The 24,304-nt window shown below is 40.8% G+C and overlaps 1 protein-coding gene across 3 annotated transcripts in view; it reads right to left on the bottom strand.

The window, feature by feature from the left end:
* fbxl17 (F-box and leucine-rich repeat protein 17) overlaps positions 1-24,304 on the bottom strand; it is a 544,870-nt gene that overhangs the window by 369,635 nt on the left and 150,931 nt on the right. For all 3 annotated transcript variants that reach the window (XM_055633232.1, XM_055633233.1, XM_055633231.1), the window contains one exon: positions 1,225-1,355. In XM_055633232.1, the coding sequence (XP_055489207.1) occupies positions 1,225-1,355 (131 nt within the window). The remainder of the gene's footprint in view (positions 1-1,224; positions 1,356-24,304) is intronic.

The raw sequence follows: 24,304 nt of genomic DNA, 5'->3' as shown, positions 1-24,304 counted from the left end.
CCAATTCCAACACAACTTTCCGAAAATAACCGGTTTGTGTTTCAAGTTCTAATTAGCAACTAAAACAGCCATACTCCACGAAACTGTGATTCACCTAAAATTCCTTCCAAACTGTTTAAACTGCGAACAATATTCCCAGTATTCCTACTTAATTGCACGAAATATCGGCTGCACATGTGAAATGTGCACAATTTCAAATTAGATCAGTCAGTGGAACTATAGAGGCTATATTAGTTCTCATGCACCTTTTGATTCATTAGTGCTCGTTTGGATTCACAAGGGACACTTCCCCGATCACCACACTACCTCCGACCATACCCATGAGTATTTCTACCCAACCAGGGTTACTTAAAGGAATAGTCACTTCCATGCAGGTTTATGGCCGAAACCAGCTACCGTTACAATTCCACCATTGTTTGTTGCATTCTTTAAATTTATTAATGACCAGCAACCACATTGAATGATGTGGTCGGTGCTCAAAGAACCTTTGCTGATTTAATCATTTTTGAACAAAACTAGTTAAGGTATAGGTTCATGAGTATACATTATTCGACACTATTTTCTAGAATAATATGACAGTGAGAACATGCCTAGATCACACATTGCTGGATGTACAGATTAAAGCATCGGATGAGGAGGACATAGAAGTCTATATCCACCCAGGTGGCAATATCATGAACATTTTTGTTGAATACGCAAAACTTCTTCACAATTATAGGAATATCATGCTATTGAAACATTGCTTGTGTTAAACAAAAACGATTGTGTTCCAATTTCTGCCTTCTTGCCAAATAACAAAAACAATTAAGTGAAATGGCTTACATTTATGTTACTTAACCTACAATTAAATTACTTTGAAGTGTAGGCTACCTCATCATTGAGTAGAAAATAATGGATTATCCTAGAAAGTTCATATAATTTCCATGCTTCCTCATGCTTCTTAAGCTTTCTTCATATTTTTGTAATCAAAATTACCAATAAATAAGTTAATGGAATGACTGGCTCTTCAAACCATAGTCTTATTTTTATTACAGGCAATCCCAATTACTACAGCTATGAAAAGGAAATTATTATAACTTACATTGTGCAAAGACATCATTTGCAAAGTAATCATCTTGGCTCTGATAGCAAAAGATGTAGCTCTCGAGAAAAAAAGTGTTGTTTGGGAGTTTTCACCATTCATATTTTCAAGTTAATACATATATACATAAATCACTACTGTACCTGTCATTAATGCTCCAGTTCAGACATAGATTCAGAGCGCTTAAATTCTTGCATCTCTTCACCACTTCCATTACTGTTTCATTATTCAATTCAGTTATGTGACGTAGATCGAGACTGATGAGCTCCTTCAGCTTAGGACAAAAGTAAAAATAAAATTTGAAACATATCACTTACACTATGATTCCTGCTGTAAATCACAATAAAATAACTGGAACAAAGAATCTAGAAAAGGAACCACTATATGTCATTTAATCCCTCAAACCAGTTCCTTCTTTCAATGAAATCATGATTTAATTATTCACATGAGTCTTTTGTTTTAACTGCATGGACTAACTAATGGGCCTGTCCCACTTACCCGACTTTTTCGGCGACTGCTGGTACCCGTCATAGGTCGTTGCAGGTCGCCGAAAATTTACAACATGTTGAAAATCCAGCGGCGATCAGAAAGACGCTATAACTCTTTGGGCGACTAAGGAGACTACTCACGACCATATAGGCGACACCCCGGCAACATGTCGCGGGGTGAAGCCTATATGGTCATGACTAGTCGCCCAAACAGTCGTACCTTGTTCTGGTCGCCGCTGGATTTTCAACATGTTGAAAGGTTTCGGCGACCTGCAACAACCTATGACGGGTGCCGGCAGTCGCTGAAAAAGTCGCATAAGTGGGACAGGCCCATAAGGCAAATCGCACAATGCATGCAAGCAGAAGTTAGGTTAGTGTATGAAGGCAAAAGGAAGCTTATACCATATTTACTCTAGTATGGGAGGGATGGGATTCACATGGAGAATAAGAACCAACATGGATCAGACAGGCTGTGGTTTTGCAAATATATTCTAAAAGTATTTCTAATCTTCTATTTACTAACATTTTATGTGGATGCTTAAAAAACAATCAACAGCTGATACATGTTGCATACATGCTGTGGGTATAACAGCTTTGAACTCTTCTAATTAAACACTCATTTCAAGCATTTTGAGGCAGACCTGTTTGGACTATTACTTTGGACACATGGAGTTAAGATTTAGTCTGTTCACATTTGTTTTATTGAGGACATAGAAACCTATTTATGTTCGAGGCAAAAAAGAGTAACATACGGAACACCAAAATGTCTTTACAAGAGGCTTGTTCAATAGTTGTTGGCGTTCTGACAATGGCCATATTTCGAGGAAGATTCATGCAAGCATGGAGAAATGGTATAAATGGTCTTGATACTGTTTCTCCAAGAATTACGTGAAGCGGCGGTGTAAATTTGGAAAGCTCCCATGAAAATGTAATCGTGTTGCTTCAAGGGACATTAATCAAACAATTTATATTTTTACATAAGGTTTCTTTTAGGATTTACTGTTTTAACGTATTTGCACATGCAGATTAGTTTCCAATGCAATGAACTTTGGTTACAATTTAAAAAGAATGAAGTTGTTGAAAAATACAAGCCTTGAACATGAAACTGTGGGGAAGCTGAGCGATCACTGATCACCGGCCTCGAGGGTGTTATTTTTTGTTGTTGCTTGTGGAATCTCCATGTCAACTTACAATGATTTATACAGAAGGACACTATTTATACAGAGGTCCCTCTGTCCATCTGATTCTTTTCAATCTCTTGAAATTACTCTATAATTTCTACCAAAATGGGTAACTCCACCTTTTTCCATATTATGCTTTTTTTTAAATATTTTAATAGAAGCAATGTACAGTCGTATAAACCATGGCATATAACATAATACATTTAGTGTACAACTTCTTGTTTTAAATTTAACAACAGAAAATTAATAGACGCAAGAAAAGAAGAAAAAAGAAGAGGTTAAGGAAAGTAGTGATGTGTAGGCCCCAGAAGTTAACAATTAGTAGTTTGTGGATAGATGGAGAGAAAGAGCCCATAGAGATGTAGAAAAAAAGCGAAGACCAGAAAGGAAGAGCAAAAAAAAAAAGAAAAAAAGGGGGGAAGAGAAAAAAAAAACAGAACAGAAAAGAAAGGAATATACCTACTTCATATCTTTCCACACCCCTCACCCAGTTCTGAAACGGTTAATTTCCAGATGCTTTTGCCCAGTCACTTATCATATTCATATATCCTGAAGGCTAACTGTCTCTTCTCATGGCCTACGTTGACAACCATCTTGGCATTGGCAGCACAAGGATGTAGTATATGTAGTCCCCTCATCTAAATTAATGGAATAAACTGGAAACAACTGGCCCCCTAGCATTGAGCACTGCGACACTTTAATAATCGCTGCTTTTCTCCTGAAAATGATTTAATATTTCTCCACTTTTTTGTCTATTAACCAATTCATAGATCACATATTGCCTCCAATGCCATACATTCTCATTTTGCTTCATAATATATTGTGTGACACTTTAGCAAAGGCTTTCTTAAAGTCAATATATTCATCGGTTGATTTGTGTTTAACCTGCTGTAACCTTAAAAAAACAAATAGATTTGTCAAATATAATTTCCCTTTTGCAAATTCATGTTGGCTCTACCTGATACTATTATTATTTTTTAAGTGCTCTATTATTACTTTTTCATTTAATGGATTCTTGCAATCTCCCTACTAATGAAGTCAAGCTAACTGGCCCTTGGTCCCCAATTTTCTCTCTCCCTCTCTTCTCTTCTTTGTGGGAACACATTTTCTACTAATTTGTGAGCTTATGGAATGCTTAAAATGACAACTTCCTTCATCCTATCCCTAAAATATAGTTTATACAGCCTAGGAGGTTTATTGCCTTCCAGTCCCATTAAACCCCCTAATCATATTTTATTTTATCAATGCTAATATTTTTGAGTTCGTATTTCACTCTGGACGAGCAGTTCTCCATTATTTCAAGAAGGTTTATGGCCCTGTCACTGAGCATACCCCACTGCAATGGATGGAACTGGCTTCTCTCAGCCGTTTCCTGAAGGCAACGTTCTGAGAGATAGGCGTGATCCTTTCTTCTAGACCAGCTGTAAATCCCTAGCATCCCTTTGAAATGTTGACAGGCTTGCTGGGCATTCTCACACAGTTGTTTTTTTATTGTAAATATTAAATAATTCCAAGCAAAGCAACCCCTTCATTGTGCAAGCTTCGCCCTTTTTGTAATCATATATATATATATTTTTGCATCTACATACTGTTCTGGTTAATCTTCTGCCTCAGTGAGATTTCAAGTTTATAGATAAACAAATTGCTGAATCAAGGCAAGTTGAGCTTAAGTCTTTCAAATGTATTAAACCCAATCAATGCCACTAAACCCCATCTGAAACAGATTCATCATTTTCTCGTCAAAGAATAAATATCTTGATTCTCCTAAGTCTCCATAAAAATGACTTTCATGAACATTTCATATCGATCCCTTGGTGCAGAACGCAGCAATTTACTTAGCATTTAAGGGAATTGCACTGCACAGCATGTCACAAGAGGACTCCAACTGACGAGAACTGTTGTCTGCCAAACTATATTTAAATACGCAGTTGGACGGTATTGTATATTGTATTGTAATATTGTATGTCTTTTGTCAAAGACAAGAAAAGCTCTAGTGCTTCACATTGCAAAATCTGTTAAACTGGTACTTTGCACTTGACAACATATAATTTATCCTGTTATACGTGAAGAAAATTACTCACAAAATAGTTTGCTGAATGACTTGAAGGTCTGCAACTGCAACTGCAGAGCTTGATAAGCAATGTGCATCCAAATAAAATTGTTCAGTAATTGGCTTTGAGTTACATAGGTAGCACCAACTATAACTGCAACTACAATTGGAGACTCTCCTCTTAAGTTGTAATTGCAACAGTAACTTTGATTAAAGGATTTCTTAGAACAAACTAATATTTGAGCTGGTATTCCATTAAACCTGCAGGATAACTAACAGTGGTTGAGTGGGGCATTCTATTTGTAAATACATTTCTAATGATACCAATGCAACTAAATTTCAGAACTGGACACACAGCTTCCAAAGTTTTGCACAACGGACTGAGAGAATGTTATCAACCAGATTTAACAAACCAATGGCACAGATCCTCTGGTGAGCCAAAGTTACAAATGACCCTGCCAGTACAAGTATAGCTCCCAGCATAGTCCTCTTCCAGCATGGGAATGGGGATACCGGGGGGTAGAAGAGCGAGGCTTTCTGTGTACATACCTGACACTCAGAATTGTTGCTTGTTGCTTACAGAGGCCCGAGAGCAGTAGGAGCAGTCGCAGAGGGAGGAGCCAAAATCTGCAACGTGCCATTCGCATTTCAAAACAAGTGGGCTTGAGGAAGCCGCTGATTGGTGGAAGCAGACAAGAGGGAGCAGCTGATTGCGAGTCAGATACCTGCTGATGTATTGTATCCTAGGTAGGAGCGGAGTATGAGTTCCAGGGCAGTTTACTGTTCTGGATGTCAGATGTGGGAGGTCAAGGAATCTGATAGCCTTCCAGACGTCCACATCTGCGCCAGGTGCGTTGAGATGGGGCTCCTAAGGGACCGTATTAGGAACCTGGAGCAGCAGCTCGGTGACCTCCGTCTGGTCAGGGAGAGCGAGGAAGTAATTGAGAGGAGTTACAGAGAGGTGGTCACTCCAAGACCACGGGAGGCAGGCAAGTGGGTCGCGGTTAGGAGGGGCAAGGGGGGCAGGGACTAGAGAGTACCCCGGTGGCTGTACACCTTGACAATAAGTACTCCTGTTTGAGTACTGTTGGGGGGGACAGCCTACATGGGGGTAGCAACAGCGGCCGGGCCTCCGGTACAGAGACCGGTCCTGTTGCTCAGAAGGGTAAGGAAAAGAAGAGGAGGGCATTAGTAATAGGGGACTCTATAGTTAGAGGGTCAGACAGACGATTCTGTGGACGCAGTCTGGAGACCCGGATGGTAGTTTGCCTCCCTGGTGCCAGGGTCTGGGATGTGTCTGAACGTGTCCAAGATATCCTGAAATGGGAGGGAGTGGAGCCCGAGGCCGTGGTGCATATAGGTACCAATGATATAGGTAGAAAAAGAGAAGAGGTCCTGAAAGGAGAATTTAGGGAGTTAGGAGGAGAGTTAAAGAGAAGGACCGCAAAGGTAACAATCTCGGGAATACTGCCTGTGCCACGGACAGTGAGAGTAGGAACGGAGCGAGGTGGAGGATAAATGCTTGGCTGAAGGACTGGTGCAGAGGGCAGGGATTCAAGTTTCTGGATCATTGGGACCTCTTTTGTGGAAGGTGCGACTTGTACAAAAAGGATGGGTTGCACTTGAACCCGAGGGGGACCAATATTCTGGCGGGGAGATTTGCAAAGGCTACTGGGGAGACTTTAAACTAGAACGGTTGAGGGGAGGGACTCAAATAGGGAAAGCTAGTAGTCAGTGTGTGAGGCAGGAGGCAGAGAAGGGTAGCACTCGGACACTAAATGTAGGGGAGAAAGAAGAAAAAGATAATAAACAGAGAATACGAGGGGGTGGGTTTCTTAAATGTATATATTTTAATGCTTGGAGCATTGCAAGAAAGGTGGATGAGCTTAGAGCCTGGATTGACACCTGGAAGTATGATGTTGTGACGATCAGTGAAACATGGTTGCAGGAGGGCTGTGATTGGAAACTAAATATTCCAGGATTTTGTTGCTTCAGGTGTGATAGAATTGGAGGGGCAAGAGGTGGAGGTGTTACATTGCTTGTCAGGGAAGATATTACAGCAGTGCTTTGGCAGGATAGATAAGAGGGCTCGTTTAGGGAGGCTATTTGGGTGGAACTGAGAAATGGGAAAGGTGTAGCAACACTTATAGGGGTGTATTATAATGGGGAGCGAGAATTGGAAGAGCAAACATGTAAGGAGATCGCAGATATTAGTAGTAAGCACGAGGTAGTGATTGTGGGAGATTTCAATTTTCCACACATAGACTGGGAAACACATTCTGTAAATGGGCTGGATGGTTTGGAATTTGTAAAATGCGTGCAGGATAGTTTTTGCAGCAATACATAGAGGTACCTACTAGAGAAGGGGCAGTGCTGGACCTCCTGTTATGAAATGAGACAGGTCAGGTGGCGAAGGTATGTGTTGGGGAACACTTTGGGTCCAGTGACCACAATACCATTAGTTTCAATATAATTATGGAGTGGGTCAGAACTGGACCTAGGGTTGAAATTTTTGATTGGAGAAAGGCTAACTTTGAGGAGATGCGAAAGGATTTAAAAGGAGTGAATTGGGACATTTTGTTTGATGGGAAGGATGTGGAGGAGAAATGGAGGACATTTAAAGATGAAATTTTAAGAGTACAGAATCTTTATGTCCCTGTTCGGTTGAAAGGAAATAGTAAAAATTATTAGAAAGAGCCATGGTTTTCAAGGAAAATTGGACACGGTTTGGAAAAAGAGAGCGATCTACAATAATTATAGGCAGCATGGAGTAAATTAGGTGCTTGAGGTGTCTAAAGAATGTAAAAAGAATCTTTAGAAAGAAATTAGAAAAGCTAAAAGAAGATATGAGGTTGCTTTGGCAAGAAAGGTGAAAGTAAATCCAAAGGGTTTCTACATCTATATTAATAGCAAAAGGATAACGAGGGATAAAATTGGTCCATTAGAGAGTCAGAGTGGACAGCTATCTGCAGAGCCAAAAGAGATGGGGAGATATTGAACAATTTCTTTTCTACAGTATTCACCAAGGAGAAGGATATTGAATTATGTGAGGTAAGGGAAACAAGTAGAGTAGCTATGGAAACTATGAGATTCAAAGAAGAGGAAGTACTGCCACTACTCAGAGAGTGGTAGCTGTGTGGAATGAGCTTCCAGTGGAAGTGGTGGAGCGAGGTTCGATTTTATAATTTAAAAATAAATTGGATAGGAAAGGAATGGAGGGTTATGGTCTGAGTGCAGGTAGATGGGACTAGGAATAAGTGTTCGGCACGGACTAGAAGGGCCATGTTGGCCTGTTTCCGTGCTGTAATTGTTATATGGTTATATAATTATTTTCATAGCTCGATTCAACAATCAAATGTTGCAACCATTGAGCTGGGAGGCCTACCGGGGATCACTCTATTCAATTGGAGTCCACGTGAAGATCACCAGAGAAACACGCTGGCACTTGACAGAAGGTTCCCATCATAGACCAATGTCACCATTAACAATGGAAAGTAAGGACTGGAAGTTGCCCCGCATTGTTAATCTACTCCAATGTAACACTGTTGCTAAAAGGAATAAAATCTGAAATAGTAAAAGCTGGAGTAAAGACCCTGTCCCACTTCGGCGACCTCCACTGCGACTTCTGGTAACCTTAAGCAACTTTTTTTTTTAAATCAAGGTCACCTACGACCTCCTACGACCTTCCACGACTATGTGTATGACCTCCTACGACTATGTTGAAGACCTCCCTTGACTATGAAGAAGACCTCCTTTGACCTCCTTCGACTATGTTGAAGACAGGCTTCGACCATGTACGTTTTACTCGAGGATGGTCTCTGGCAAATTGGTCCATGAATGAGCACGACCCCCTTCCACCTTCAGTTTGAAGAAGGGTCTTGACCCGAAACGCCACCCATTCCTTCTCTCCAGAGATGCTGCCTGTCCCGCTGAGTTACTCCAGCATTTTGTGTCTATCTTCGATTTAAACCAGCATTTGCAGTTCCTTCCTGCGCATGATCCACTGTGGTTTGCCTACTGCCACAACAGGCCTATGAGACTCCAGCAGCATATTCTTCTTTGAAAGAGACCAACATATTCAATTAATATCTCAGCCATTCCTCTAAAGTTGATCTCATTTTTGGTCTCTGTTGAAACTTACACCTTACATTGTCATCTTGCCTGTGAAGTTCCTATTAATAGCCTGGTTCTCACATGAGGTTTCTAGCAAAAAACAGCCTATTTTCCTGATTTTATATTGAACACGGGTATCAAAAAATGCCGTAACTATATAAAATCAGCATGAAATACTTTTGACTACATGCAACTCAAAACAAATAAATTACAGGCAATTCACATTCTCAATATTAATTTCATTGAAGCAGATTTTTACATGTGCTGAACAAATGCTTAATGAAGTGAGGGTATATAGACTGGAAAATGCATGAAAAATGTATGAAAGGGAAGAATATTTGGTTCAGTAAAAATAGGTTTTAAAATATCATCGTTCGGAAAAGTATATCAAGAAAAGATTCTTAAGGAAATAACTGTAATTTTAAAGGCGTCATTGAAATATTAGAACATAAAATATTCTAATTTGATAAGTAAGCACCTGATAGAAACTAGTAGGCAATGAAAGCAAAGTACAAAAACACATCAACAACAGATGGAGCACAATGCCTACTGTCTGACTTCAATATTTACACAGGTGGCATGTGAAAACAGAATTTAAAACCAAATTTTATTCACAAAGATTGGCCAGCGCTTTGCTGCTCGATCAGATGGTTCACAACAATAGCTTTAATGATCGCAAGAGGTTCCAAGGAGTAATATGCATTCCATCAGGGAAGCACTGATAACTTACGGACTGGGTCTCTTATTTCCCTCACGACCACACTGTTCCTTTGCCATTCTATACACAAATCATTTTCCATTATAACTTTAATTCCTGTCCCTACAACATTTTGCTTAATAATTTGTACTACCACCCAAAGAGTGCTTAATTGCAAGATACCAAAGAAAGTTAGAAAACGTATTTTTCTTAGGCTTCATTCGCCTTTTCACCATTAATATATTAAAAGCTTTGGAATTTTGTCCATGCTTTGTGCCTTTTCGAATTGCATGGCAACTTATGTAAAGAGCGATTTACTGTTGTGTCAAATTACTTTTATTCATGTGGATTATTCGAAAATGGATTAAATTCATTTTTTTAAATTATCAATCTACACATAATACCCCATAATAAAAATAGCGAAAACAAGTGTTTCGAAATTTTTGCAAAGTTATTAAAAAGAAATAACTGAAATATCACATTTGCATAAGAATTCAGACCATTTACTCAGTACTTTGTTGCGGCACCTTTGGCAGCAATTACAACATCAAGTCTTCTTGGTAATGGCGCTACAGGCTTGGTACACCTGTATTTGAGTAATTTCTCCATTCTTCTCTGCAGATCTCTCAAGCTTGTCGGGTTGGACGGGGAGCGTCGAAGCACAGCTATTTTCAGGTCTCTCCTGAGATGTCCGATCAGGTTCAAGTCCAGGCTCCGGCTGGACCACTCAAGGACATACACAGACTTGTCACGAAACCACTTCTGCGTTGTCCCGGCTGTGTGCTTAGGGCCGTTGTCCTGTTGGAAGGTGAACCTCTGCCCCAATCTGAGGTCCAGAATGCTCAGGAGCAGGTTTTCATCAAGTATCTCTCTGTACTTTGCTCCGTTCATCTTTCCCTCAATCCTGACTAGTCTCCCAGTTCCTGCCGCTGAAAAACATCCCCACAGCATGATGCTGCCACCACCATGCTTCACCGTAGGTATTGTATTGGCCAGGTGATGAGCGGTGCCTCGTTTCCTCCAGACATGGCGCTTGGCATTCAGGCCAAAGAGTCCAATCTTGGTTTCATCAGACCAGAGAATCTTGTATCTCATGGTCTGAGAGTCCTTTGGGTGCCTTTTGGCATACTGCAAGCGAGCTGTCATGTGCCTTTTACTGAGGAGTGGCTTCCATCTGGCCACTCTACCATAAAGGCCTGATTGGTGGAGTGCTGCAGATATAGTTGACCTTCTGGAAGGTTCTCCCATCTCCAGAAAGGAACTCTGGAGCTCTGTCATTGTGACCATCGGGTTCTTGGTCACCTCCCTGACCAAGGCCCTTCTCCCCCGATAGCTCAGTTTGGCTGGACGGCCAGCTCTATGAAGAGTCCTGGTGGTTCCAAAGTTCTTCCATTTAAGAATGACGAAGACCACTGTACTCTACGGGACCTGCAATGTTGCAGAAATTGTTTTATACCCTTCCCCAGATCTGTGTCTCGACACAATCCTGTCTCGGAGGTCTACGGACAATTCCTTCATCTTCTTGGCTTGGTTTCATCTCTGACATGCACTGTCAACTGTGGGACCTTATGTAGACAGGTGTGTGCGCCATTCCAAATCATGTACAATCAATTTAATTTACCACTGGTGGACTCCAATCAAGTTGTAGAAACATCTCAAGGATAATCAATGGAAACAGGTAGCTGAATTTTGAGTGTCATAGCAAAGGGACTGAATATTAATGTAAATGTAATATTTGTTATTTAATTTTAATTACTTTGGAAAAATTTCTAAACACCCGTTTTCACTTCTTCATTCTGGGGTATTGTGTTTAGATTGATGATTAAAAAAAATTAATTTAATCCATTAAAAAATAAGGCTGTAATGTAACAAAATGTGGATAATGTGAAGGGGTCTGAATACTTTCTGAATGCACTGTATATACACACACACACATACATACACACACACATACATATATATATTATATATATACATATATATATGTACTTATGCACATACACACATAGTAACACAGCGGGACAGGCAGGATATGAACGTGCAACGAAACTCAAAAGGCTACAGAGCATTGAGATTCTCATGTTCTTGTTCTTCAATTTCCCATCACTATCCAAACATTGATTCTTTTCACTCTTACAAAAGCAATTATTAAAAATCATTCCTCATTGAGTGTACAACAAAGTTTCTGAACAATTGCATCAGTATTGATTAATCTCCCTATAAACAGATACAAAAGCTGAATTGTTTCATCTGTATTCTACAATCACAAAAATAGTTCCATAATCTCAACGGACAATAGACAATATGCCATTCGGCCCCTCGAGCCAGCACCGCCATTCAATGTGGTCATGGCTGATCATCCCCAATCAGTACCCCATTCCTGCCTTCTCCCCGTATTCTCCCCTGACTCCGTTATCTTTAAGAGCCCTATCTATCTCTCCCTTGAAAGTGTCCAGAGAACCAGCCTCCACCGCCATCTGAGGCAGAGAATTCCACAGGCTCACAACTGTCAAAAAGTGTTTCCACATCTCCATTCTAAATGGCTTACTCCTTATTTTTAAACAGTGGACCCTGGTTCTGGACTCTCCCAACATCGGGAACATGTTTCCTGCTTCTAGCATGTCAAACCCTTAATAATCTTATATGTTTCAATAAGATCCCCTCATCCTTCTAAATTCCAGAGTATACAAGCCCAGCCGCTCCATTCTCTCAGTATATGACAGTCCCACCATCCTGGAAATTAACCTTGTAAACCTACGCTGCACTCACTCAATGGCAATAATGTCCTTCTTCAAATCAGGGGACCAAAACCACACATAATACTCCAGGTGTGGTCTCACTAGGGCCCTATAGAACTGCAGAAGGACCTCTTTGCTCCTATATTCAACTCCTCTTGTTATGAAGGCCGACATGCCATTTGCTTTCATCACTGCCTGCTGTACCTGCATGCTTACTTTCATTGACTGATGAATAAAGACCCCCAGATCCCGTTGTACTTCCCCTTTTCCCAACTTGACACCATTTAGATAATAATCTACATTCCTGTTTTAGTTACCAAAGTGGATAACCTCACATTCATCCACATTAAACTGCATCTGCTATGCATCTGCCCCACTCACCCAACCTTTCCAAGTCACCCTGCATTCTCATAGCATCCTCCTCACAGTTCACACTGCCACCCATCTTTGTGTCATCTGCAAATTTGCTAATGTTACTTTGAATCCCTTCATCCAAATCATTGATGTATATTGTAAATAGCTGTGGTCCCAGCACTGAGCCTTGCAGTACCCCGACTAGTCACTGCCTGCCATTCTGAAAGCGACGCGTTAATCCCTACTCTGTTTTCTGTCTGCCAACCAATTTTCTATCCATGTCAGTACTCTACCCCCAATACCATGTGCCCTAATTTTGCCCATTAATCTCCTATGTGGGACCTTATCAAATGCTTTCTGAAAGTCCAGGTACACTACATCCACTGGCTCTCCCTTGTCCATCCTCAGAAAATTCCAGAATATTAGTCAAGCATAATTTCCCTTTCATAAATCCATGTTGACTTGGACTAATCCTTTTCCTGCTATCCAAATGCCCCATTATGACCTCTTTAATAATTGACTCCAGCATCTTTCCCACCACCGGTCAGGCTAATTAGTCTGTCATTCCCCGTTTACTCTCTCGCTCCTTTCTTGAAAAGAGAGATAACATTAGCTATCCTCCAATCCACAGGAACTGATCCTGAATCGATCGAACATTGGAAAATAATCACCAATGCGTCCACTATTTCTAGAGCCACCTCCCTGAGGACCCTGGGCTGCAGACCATCAGGCCCAGGGGATTTATCATCCTTCAGTCCCATTAGCCTACCCAATACTATTTCTCGCATAATGAAAATTTATTTCAGTTCCTCTACCCCCTTAGATTCTCTGTCCTCCAGTACATCTGGGAGATTGTTTGTATCTTCCTTAGTGAAGACAGACCCGATGTACCTGTTCAACTCTTCTGCCATTTCCTTGTTACCCATAATAATTTCACCCGTGTCTGCCTTCAAGGGACCCACATTTGACTTTGCTACTCTTTTTCCCTTAACATATCTAAAGAAGCTTTTACTGCCCTTCTTTATATTCCTGGCCAGCTTCCCCTCGTACTTCATCTTTTCAGCCCGTAATGCCCGTTTTGTTTCCTTCTGTTGTCCTATGAAAGGTTCCCAAATGCTCTGGCCTCCGGATACTTTTTGCTGTATTATACATCTTTTCTTTTAGTTTTATTCTATCCCTAACTTCTCTTGTCAGCCACGGTTGCCTCCTACTCCCCTTAGAATCTTTCTTCCTTTTTGGAATGAAATGATCCTGCGTCTTCCAGATTATGCCCAGAAATTCCTGCCATTGCTGTTCCACTGTCATTCCTGCAAGGATCCCTTTCTAGTCTATCTTGGCCAGCTCCTCTCTCATGCCTTCATGCCTTCATAGACACATTTGTTCAACTGACTTCAACAAAATCCATACTGACTCGGACGGATCTTGCTACTGCTGTCCAAATGTCCCGCTATTTCTTCTTTTATGATTGACTCCAGCATCTTCCCCACCACCAATGTCAGGCTAACTGGTCTATAATTCTGTTTTCTCACTCCCTCCTTTCTTAGAAAGTGGGATTACATTAGCTACCCTCCCATCCACAGGAACTGATCCTAAATCTATAGAACATTGGAAAGTGATCACCAATGCGTCCATGATTTCTAGAGCCACTTCCTTAAGTACCCTGGGATGCAGACCATCAGGTCCTGGGGATTTATCAGCCTTCAGTTCCATCAGTCTACCCAACAGATTTCCTGCCTCATCTCCTCATTGATGATGGGTCTGTCTTTGACAGCATTGGCAGGTCAGCTATTTGCATTTACTTCGAGACAAAACAGCACATTTACAATAAGAACATACTCCCTCGTACACTACTGTCCTTTCAAAGGATTAGGAATGGATGAAGGCTGCCAAAACTGGACTTCTGTGAGATATAGTGGCCATCGAAAGAAGTAGTTTAACACAACTGACAATTTCATCTTTGTATCTCCTTAACATTAAGCCAGATGACCAAGACTTGTTTATAACCAAGGCTGACCTCCATGAGCTAATGCTTATACTTACAGTGCTTGGAGGGTTTAAAACCTTTGCAGTGTGACCATATAAAGTCAGTCCATTGAAAATAAAAATAATATTGCAAATCTTAAATGAAAACAAAAAGTGCTGGAAAAGCATTTAATGTTTCAGGCCTGGACAAAAAATGTTAAGTGTTCTACTTTCCACAGATGCTGCCAGACCTGCTTAGTGTTTCCAGCATTTTCTGCATTGTCAGTCCAAAATGTTCTCAACATTTCTACTTGTGATAGAAAAAGATAAATTATCAAATTGTAGTTTATTTGTTTCATTTTCCATCTATAATCAATTAAATCCAGCAAGAAAACACACCTGAACACGAGAAACCATCAAAGAAAAACACCGCAACACTCTGCGAAATGTTTAAACAATAAACTCAGTGTTCAAAACCTGGCAGCAGATAAAAGGCAGTATTTCTAAAGACCATGAGAGAGAGAGAAAAAAAATCTGTTGTTGTATACTTAATTAGTCACAGACATTTCACAGTTTGCATTCAACGTTTCATTTTCAGTTTAAAACTATACTGTTAAACTACCCACTCTTAACTTCAAGGTCACTATGAAAGACAAGCTGCATTCTGTTTGGTGAGCATCTGAAAAAAGATTGAACACTGTACGTAAGTTGGAACAATTATCAATTGCATCGCGGGTTTATGAGATCAAAAAGAATATGCAAGTGCACATGTTCTTTGATATGAGACTATTGGACCCAAAATCTCCTTTAATGGAAACTCCATAAATTATAACAATTGAAAAAAGAGTTTGGAAATGTACTATTTTTGATGTTATTTAACCGGGAGACCTCTAATTACATTAAGAAAGGATGTTTAAGAAGGAACTGCAGATGCTGGAAAATCGAAGGTAGACAAAAATGTCGGAGAAACTCAGCGGGTGAGGCAGCATCTATGGTGCGAAGGAAATAGGCAAAGTTTCAGGGTCGAAACCCTTCTTCAGTCTCATGACTGCCTCACCCGCTGAGTTTCCCCAGCATTTTTGTCTACATTAAGAAAGGATGTTTCTTTTGATTTGCTTATTGTTGTTAATTTTCGATTCGCCTTTCCCTCCTGTGAACTTTTCCCTCTCTCCTTAATCTACTCTTCCTTGGAGTCATTCTTCATTCGTGTATCTGTTTATATTTATGTTGGCTCCAATACACAAAGCTTCTTTATCCCTGTTTCTCTCCGTATTCATTAATTCAGGATATACACCACTTAGCATAACATTCAAGGCCCTGGATATGATAATGACATTTTCAGATCAACTTTCCATCAATTGTAATACAATGAAGTATGATGTTAATGCCATACATGAAATTTTAATTAATGGTCCTCAATATATTAGGTGATGGATTGTCAGTTGGTGCAGATCCTCGGCCGAAAAGCCTGCTTCCACTCTGTCTCTCTGAACCAAACTAAAATATGAAACATACCCAGGCAATCATGCCCAGCTCAAAATGTGCTGTGAAAAACATTTATGGCTGAGATTTTCTCAAATTTTAGAAAGGAATTTGTTCTCATCTACAAAGATTTTATTGGAGTAATTTTCCAATACTGCATCAGTAATGGGCACAGCAAAACATCATGGAACTTTGAGTTCAAATCCCATTTTAAACAACTCGTTATACAATTGTTTGCATTATTTAAAAAATCATGCTAGAAACTTGCCCCTCACACAAAACTGACCACATTTCCAGGATGAATTAATCAGCGTTGGTAGTTTTCAATAATTGTGCCGTGACTCAAAATTTAAATGAGGCTTAAATTTAAGCCTAAATTTAAAAGGATGGTAATTAAGCATGCTGTGAACTAATTCAGAAATTGATGGCTAATCTCAAATTAAATTGACAAAAGTTTTTAACTTTCCAAATATTTTTAAAGGTATTTTCAATAAATCTTTGATTAATCACAGCTGCCTACTTTGTGATCTGGTTTTTGAAGTGTATGAGTCAAAATCCACCAGATAACTTCCAAAAAAACCCAGCAGGTTGATTGAGCTCATGGTGTCAATGTATTCTACTGTAGCTCTGCAACATATTCCAATGAAAACATTTAGCATTACTGACAGATGATGAATTTCACAGGCAAATAGATATATTTGAAAACACTCGATGTTTGCACTGCTTCAAGGCCAATCCTGCAAAGATGAAGCAAACAATTCAAACAGGACATTCAATTTGCTACAATTATACTCCAATATTTCTAAAGACATCAGTGGAAAGGTATGAAGTACATAAATTGATTGAAGCAAATTTATTGTTTTCATTTTGTTCCTGGCAAGAGAATTTTACCTCATTCAAGTTTATGTAAAATTGTGAGATTAAATGTCAGTCCAAATCATCATGCAAAATCACCCCTGAAAAGTGCAAAATAAATCCATAGAACAAAATAGAATTCTATACAGCAGAAACGGGCTCTTCAACCCATCTTGTCCATGCTGACCAAGTCGGCATACTGAGCTAGTCCCATTTGCCTGCATTTGGCCAATATTCTTCTGAACCCTTTATATCCATACATCTGTCCAAATATGTTTTAAAAATCACAATTGTATCCATTTCTAAAGCATCCTCTGACAGCTCATTCCAGAAATTGTTGACACTGGACAATATGTGCAGGAGTAGGCCATTCGACCCTTCAAGATTCACTGTGGCTGATCATCTACAATCAGTACCCATTCCTGCCTTCTCTCCATATACCCTGACTCCGCTATATTTAAGAGCACCATCTAATTCTTTCTTGAAAGCATCCAGAGAATTGCCCTTCACTGCCTTCTGAGGCAGAGAATTCCACAGCCATCTGCGTGAAAAAATGTTTCCTCATCTCCGTTCTAAATGGCTTACCCCTTATTCTTAAACTGTGGCCCTTGGTTCTGGACTCCCCCAACATCGGGAACATGTTTCTTGCCTCTACTGTGTATAAAACCCTTAATAATCTTATATGTTTCAATAAGATCCCCTCTCATCGTTCTAAATTCCAGAGTATACAAGACCAGCCGCTCCATTCCATCAACATATGACAATAGACAATAGGTGCAGGGATAGGCCAATTGGCCCTTCGAGCCAGCACCGCCATTCAATGTGATCATGGCTGATCATCCCCAATCAGTACCCCGTTCCTGCCTTCTCCAGAAGATTAGTCAAGCATGACTTCCCCTTCGTAAATCAATGATGACTTGGACTGATCCTGTTACTGCTATCCAAATGTGCCGCTATTTCATATTTTATATTTGACTCCAGCATTTTCTGAGTGAAAAAATTGCCCCAGAGATCCTTCTTAAGCCTATGTCCCCTCGTTTTGAAATCTCTACCCTGAGAGAAAAACTGAGCGCTCACCTTACCCATGCCCTTTGTGATCTTGTACTACTCAATAAGGTCACCCCTCAGTCTCCTACACTCCAAAGGAAATAGTCGCAGCCTATCCAACCTCTCCCTCTAACCCAAGCCCACAAGTGCAGTTACTGTACTGGCCTCAGCTACCTCCTCTGGCAGATCATTCTAAACATTTATCACTCCCAATTAAAAAAATGCCCCTCTGGTTCTTATTAAATCTTTCCCCTCTCACCTTATACCTATGTCCTCTGGTTCTTGATTCCACTCACAATGGGTAAAAGACTGTGCATTCACCTCATCAACTCCCTTCATGAATATATAAATAGTAATTCAGTGTAAATAAGCAAGGGGGTCATTTTGAATCTTTATAAAACTGTTGGGATATAAGTAAAATATTGTGCACAGTTCCAGTAATCACACTTTAGGGAAGGATGTGTAGTCTCCAGAGATGATATATTTCAGATTTCCAGGGACTGCTATGGAAGAAAAGGGATTTCAATTACAAAAAACTGCATACTGTGGAATCTCAGGCTATGAAAGTTGAGAGATTTGATAGACTATATAGATATCTAACAAATTTAAATAAGGTCCAGAAGCGCCATAGTTCCCATTCATGCAAGGATCAAGGAATGGGGACACGGATTTAAAATAAAAGCTAAAGATCCAGGGGGGACATGAGGAAAATCTTTGCTCAGCAAGTAACAATGATTTGGAAAGCACTGCCTTAAAGAGTGCTAGTTGTAAATGCAATTACGGCTTTCAAACTGAAATAGTATAAATACTTCAAGGTGAGAAAAAAAAAATAGGCGGAGGCGAAAGAAAAGAGCGGGGGTAATGGAAATGTATGGATTGTTTTACAATGAACTGGCACAGATTTAAGATGAATTACTTCCTTCTGTGCTGTAACAACTCAGATTCTCTTTAAACATGCTAATTGTACAAGTAAAAAGCAATTGTTCACATGATGTCCTAAAATAAAAAGGCTGTGAATATCCAGTTCACACAAATGTTGTAGATAAATATAAACATAGCCAGTACCATCTGCACAAATCTTTCTTGAAAGATTGACATGAATATCGAACAATTTCGCCAAATTTCAGACAAATGCATAATGTATATCAAAAAATGTCATCATCAGATTAATAAAATGCTATAATTCTTAATTTAGTTGTTGTCTCATAGTCTGGAAGATATAATATCAAATATCTTGGTACTTATGTTTTTATACAATGGCATTTGTGTTGCCTTAAATGTATATCTAATCTATTATTTATTTAGAAAAGGGATATCTACAGATGCACCATCAATAGCATTTTATCAGGATGCATCACAGCTTGGTTTGGAAACAGTTCCATCCAAGACTGCAAGAAATTGCAGCAAATTGTGGATGCAGCCCAGACCATCACACACACCAACCTCCCTTCTATGAAGGTAGACGAAAATGCTGGAGAAACTCAGCGGGTGAGGCAGCATCTATGGAGCGAAATAAATAGGCAACTGAGAAGGGGAGGAGAAAGTAGGGACTTCCTGAAATTAGAGGTCAATGTTCATACCGCTGGGGTGTACACTGCCCAAGCGAAATATGAGGTGTTGCTCCTCCAATTTACGGTGGGCCTCACTCTGGCCAAGGAGGAGGCCCAGGACAGGAAGGTCGGATTCGGAATGGGAGGGAGAGTTGAAGTGCTGGGCCACCGGGAGATCAGGTTGGTTATTGCGAACCGAGCAGTGGTGTTTGGCGAAGCGATCGCCAAGCCTAGGCTTGGTCTCACCGATGTAGAGCAGCTGATATCTAGAGCAGCGGATGCAATAGTTGCAAGGCAAGGTGCCCGGAGAGGGGGTGGTTCGGGTGGGAAGGGACAAATTGACCAGGGAGTTACGGAGGGAGCGGTCTCTGTGGAAAACTGAAAGGGGAGGAGATGGGAAAATGTGGCAAGTGAGAGCAACGCCACGGAGTATAGAAGAGACCCTGGTGAGAGCCTCATCTATAGTCGAAGAGGGGAACCCCCGTTTCCTGAAGAATGAGGACATTTCCGATGCCCTGGTGTGGAACACCTCATCCTGGTTGCAGATGCGGCGTAGACGGAGGAATTGGGAGTAGGGGATGGAGTCCTTACAGGAAGCAGGGTGGGAAGAAGTGTAGTCTAGATAGCCATGGGAGTCAGTGGGTTTATAGTGGATGGCGGTCAGTAGTCTATCACCTGCGATGGAGATAGTGAGGTCAAGAAATGGAAGGGAAATGTCGGAAATGGTCCAGGTGTATTTGATGGAGGTTAGTGGTGAAATGGATGAAGTCAGTGAGTTGTGTGTGAGTGCAGGAGATAGCACCAATGCAGTTGTCGATGTAGTGGAGGTAGAGTTCGGGGATGGGGCCAAGGTACGCCTTGAACAAGGATTGTTCGATGTACCCTACAAAGAGGCAGGCATAGCTAGGGCCCATGTGCATGCCCACAGGTACGCCTTGTATTTGGAGGAAATGGGAGGTGTCAAACGAAAAGTTATTAAGGTTAAGGACCTAGGCGGAGGAGAGTATCAGTAGATGGGGATTCGTTGGTTCCGCGGTTCTCCCTTCTATTGACTCTATTTATATCTCAGCAAGGACAGCAGCGTAATCAAGGATTAGTTGCACCCTGGTTACTCCCTCATCTCCCCTCTCCCATCAGGCAAAAAGTATAGAAGCGGGAAAACGTACACCACCAAATTCAGGGACAGTTTCTATCCAGTTGTTACCAAGTAACTGAATCATCCTACCACAACCAGACAGCCATACTGAACTACTATCTATCGCTTTGGTGACCTTCGAACTATCCTTGATTGGACTTTGCTGGCTTTCCCCTCTAAACATTATTTCTTTATCAAGTATCTATATATTGTAAATGGCTCGATTGTAATCATGTATTGTCTTTCTACTGGTGACTAGTGGGGTGCCTCAGGGATCTGTGTTGGGTCCTTTGTTGTTTGTCATGTATATCAATGATCTGGATGAAGGTGTGGTAAATTGGATTAGTAAGTATGCAGATGATACCAAGATAGGGGGTGCTGTGGATAATGAAGAGGATTTCCAAAGTCTACAGAGTGATTTAGGCCATTTGGAAAAATGGGCTGAAAGATGGCAGATGGAGTTTAATGCTGATAAATGTGAGGTGCTACACCTTGGCACGACAAATCAAAATGGGACGTACATGGTAAATGGTAGGGAATTGAAGAATACAGTTGAACAGAGGGATCTGGGTATAACCGTGCAGAGTTCCTTGAAGGTGGACTCTCATATAGATAGGGTGGTAAAGAAAGCTTTTGGTATGGCCTTTATAAATCAGAGCATTGAGTATAGAAGCTGGGATGTAAAAAATTGTACAAGGCATTACGTGAGCAAATCTGGAGTATGGGTGTTTTTTGGTCGCCCAATTACGAAGGATTTCAACAAAATAGAGAGAGTACAGAGGAGATTTACTAGAAATTTACATCTGGGTTTCAACAACTAAGTTACAGAGAAGTAAAAGTGATCTTTATTCTCTGGATGCGCAGAAGGTTAAGGGGGGACTTGATAGAGGTCTTTAAAATGATGAGACATAGACAGATTGATGTGGACAAGCATTTTCCTTTTGAGAATAGGGAAGATTCAAACAAGAGGACATGACTTCAGAATTAAGGGACAGAAGTTTGTAAAAGAACTTTCTTTACTCAGAGAGTGGTCTTTGGTTCCAATGTTTCAAAACTGGGTCGGACTTGTAGGGCCGAGATGGCCTGTTTCCGTGCTGTAATTGTATATATGGTTATATGGTTACTGCATTTCATTACTGACTGCTGCATTTTACCACGGAGAAACTCAGATTGGATCCTCTTCCTTGCTAAATTACTCACTCGCCACTGGAAGTGCACTATCAGCTCCACAGAAAAATAAAACACGTCACAAATCTTTTTTTCCCTTGATTTCAAACTTGTTATCAAATTTACATCAATTTTCAGAAAGTAAAACCTACAAATGATGCAAAATAAGGTCAGGAAATTTTCCAACATTTTATAGAACAGAAGAAGAAGTCTTTGGTTAAGTTTCAATAGTCTCTATTCATGGAGAAGATGATCCTCTTCCTTGCTAAATTACTCACTCGCCACTGATGAAGTGCACTATCAGCTCCACAGGAAACAGTCACAAGTTATAACATAATTTTCAGAGACCTATGCAATGTCAGGAAATCTGGAAGAAGTTAAGATATTTCAAGAAGATGAACAGTGCAAAAGCAATGGATGGTCTGTGAACAATGTACTATTTACAATGGAACTACTGCAGAATATGAGGTACATTCACTGTCGATAATGTTGGCGGTACTCAGTCACATATCATTATCTTCCTTTGAGATATCTCACAGTTTTGACCTTTCCAAATTAATTTCAGGCACACAAGTAGCCATTTGCAAACTCTATGTTTCTATCCTACATTCAAAATGTAATTGTTAATTGTAATAGTCACTTATAGTTATTCCATCTGATTTTTCCAGCCCTGTATTGATGGATCTATATCTTTATGAATCCGCAGTGCATAAAGATCAAAATCATGATTATCTAGCAAAATTTTGCTATGGGCTTGTTAATTCCCCTCTATTGTATTATGAAGCTATGTTGACTAAGATGATCACAAAATCAAAGGTAAACACAAAATGCTGGAGTAACTCAGCAGGACAGGTAGCATCTCTGGAAAAATAGAAACATAGAAAAAGGTCCAGTAGTAGGCCATTCGGCCCTTCGAGCCTGCACCGCCATTCAATATGATCATGGCTGATCATCCAACTCAGTATCCTCTACCTGCCTTCTCACCATACCCCCTGACCCCTTTAGCCACAAGGGCCACATCAATAGTCAATAGTCAATTTAATTGTCATTTGGACCCCTTGAGGTCCAAACGAAATGCCGTTTCTGCAGCCATACATTACAAACAAATAGACCCCAGACACAACATAATTTACATTTTACATAAACATCCATCACATTGCTGTGATGGAAGGCCAAAAAAAACTTATCTCTCCACTGCACTCTCCCCCCCCGATGACAGAGTCAAAGTCAAAGCCCCCGGCTGGCGATGGCGATTGTCCCGCAGCCATTAAAGCCACGCCGGGTGGTGCGAGGTCGCACACCGGATCTTGATGTTGGAGCCCCCGGCGTGCGCTCGCAGAGTCCCGCGGCCATTCCAAGCCGCGCGGGGCAGTGATGTTAGGCCCCGCTCCAGGAGCTCTTCGACCCTGCAACTCGGGCGGGAGAAGTCGCCGTTGCAGGAGCCCTGAAAAGCGGTTTCCCTCCAGGGACCCGCGGGCTCCCGGTGCCGCCGGCCGCCGGACCCGTGGGAGCAGTTGCAGCCTCCGAATCAGCAGCAGCAGCAGCAGCAGCAGCAGCAGCGCTCCACCACCGCTCCACCCGCTCTGGACTCGGCCAGCTCCGCGACGGTGAGGTGAGTCGGCACCAGAGTCCCCGGCTTCTTCTGTTGGAGGCCGCTCCTCATTGCAGCCCCAACGACAACGGAGACCCGACAAGAAAAGGTCGGGTCTCCAGTGCAGGGAGAGATTTAAAAGTTACCCCCTCCCTCCCACACCCCCCCACACACACACCCCAACAAAAAATAACAAAAACTACATATAAACATAGACAAAAAAGAATAAAAACGCGGATGGGCTGCATCTAACTCCCTCTTAAATATAGCCAATGAACTGGCCTCAACTACCTTCTGTGGCAGACAATTCCAGAGAATTCCGGAGAGAAGGAATGGGTGACGATTTAAACCAGCATCTGTAGTTCTTCCCTACACCTCAAAATCAAACTCACTTATTAATTCAGGCAATGTACCAATGTTTCTCCATAATGCATACAAAACATCAATAGAAATACTGGGAGCTGCAATTGTTAAATAGACATCATTTTAAGACCCAACCTGCACCTTCCAATAGTTCGAGTGGATTCCTGTGGCAAACTTATCTCAAAACATTGACATCCCATTAAAACTGTTTTCTAGGTTGGTAATTTAGCTGTTCTAGAATCAGTAATCAAAAGACTGCAATATAATTAAAAATAAGAACATTGAAGTGTTTCAAAAAGGCAATGTAAGGTTCATGTTGTTTTTCTTGCACATGTAGCCTCATTCTACCATCTTTGGAATACCAGCATGGAATGGCCCACTTACTACAATTAATAATTCTCAGCAAAAAGTTCTTCCTCATCACTTTTAGCAATTCTTTGAATTGCAGAT

The sequence above is a fragment of the Leucoraja erinacea genome, chromosome 3 (genome assembly GCF_028641065.1).
Source record: "Leucoraja erinacea ecotype New England chromosome 3, Leri_hhj_1, whole genome shotgun sequence".
In the NCBI taxonomy this organism is placed as follows: domain Eukaryota; kingdom Metazoa; phylum Chordata; class Chondrichthyes; order Rajiformes; family Rajidae; genus Leucoraja; species Leucoraja erinaceus.
Note: the sequence above shows the minus strand (reverse complement) of the source record. Positions and strands in the feature narration are given on the sequence as shown.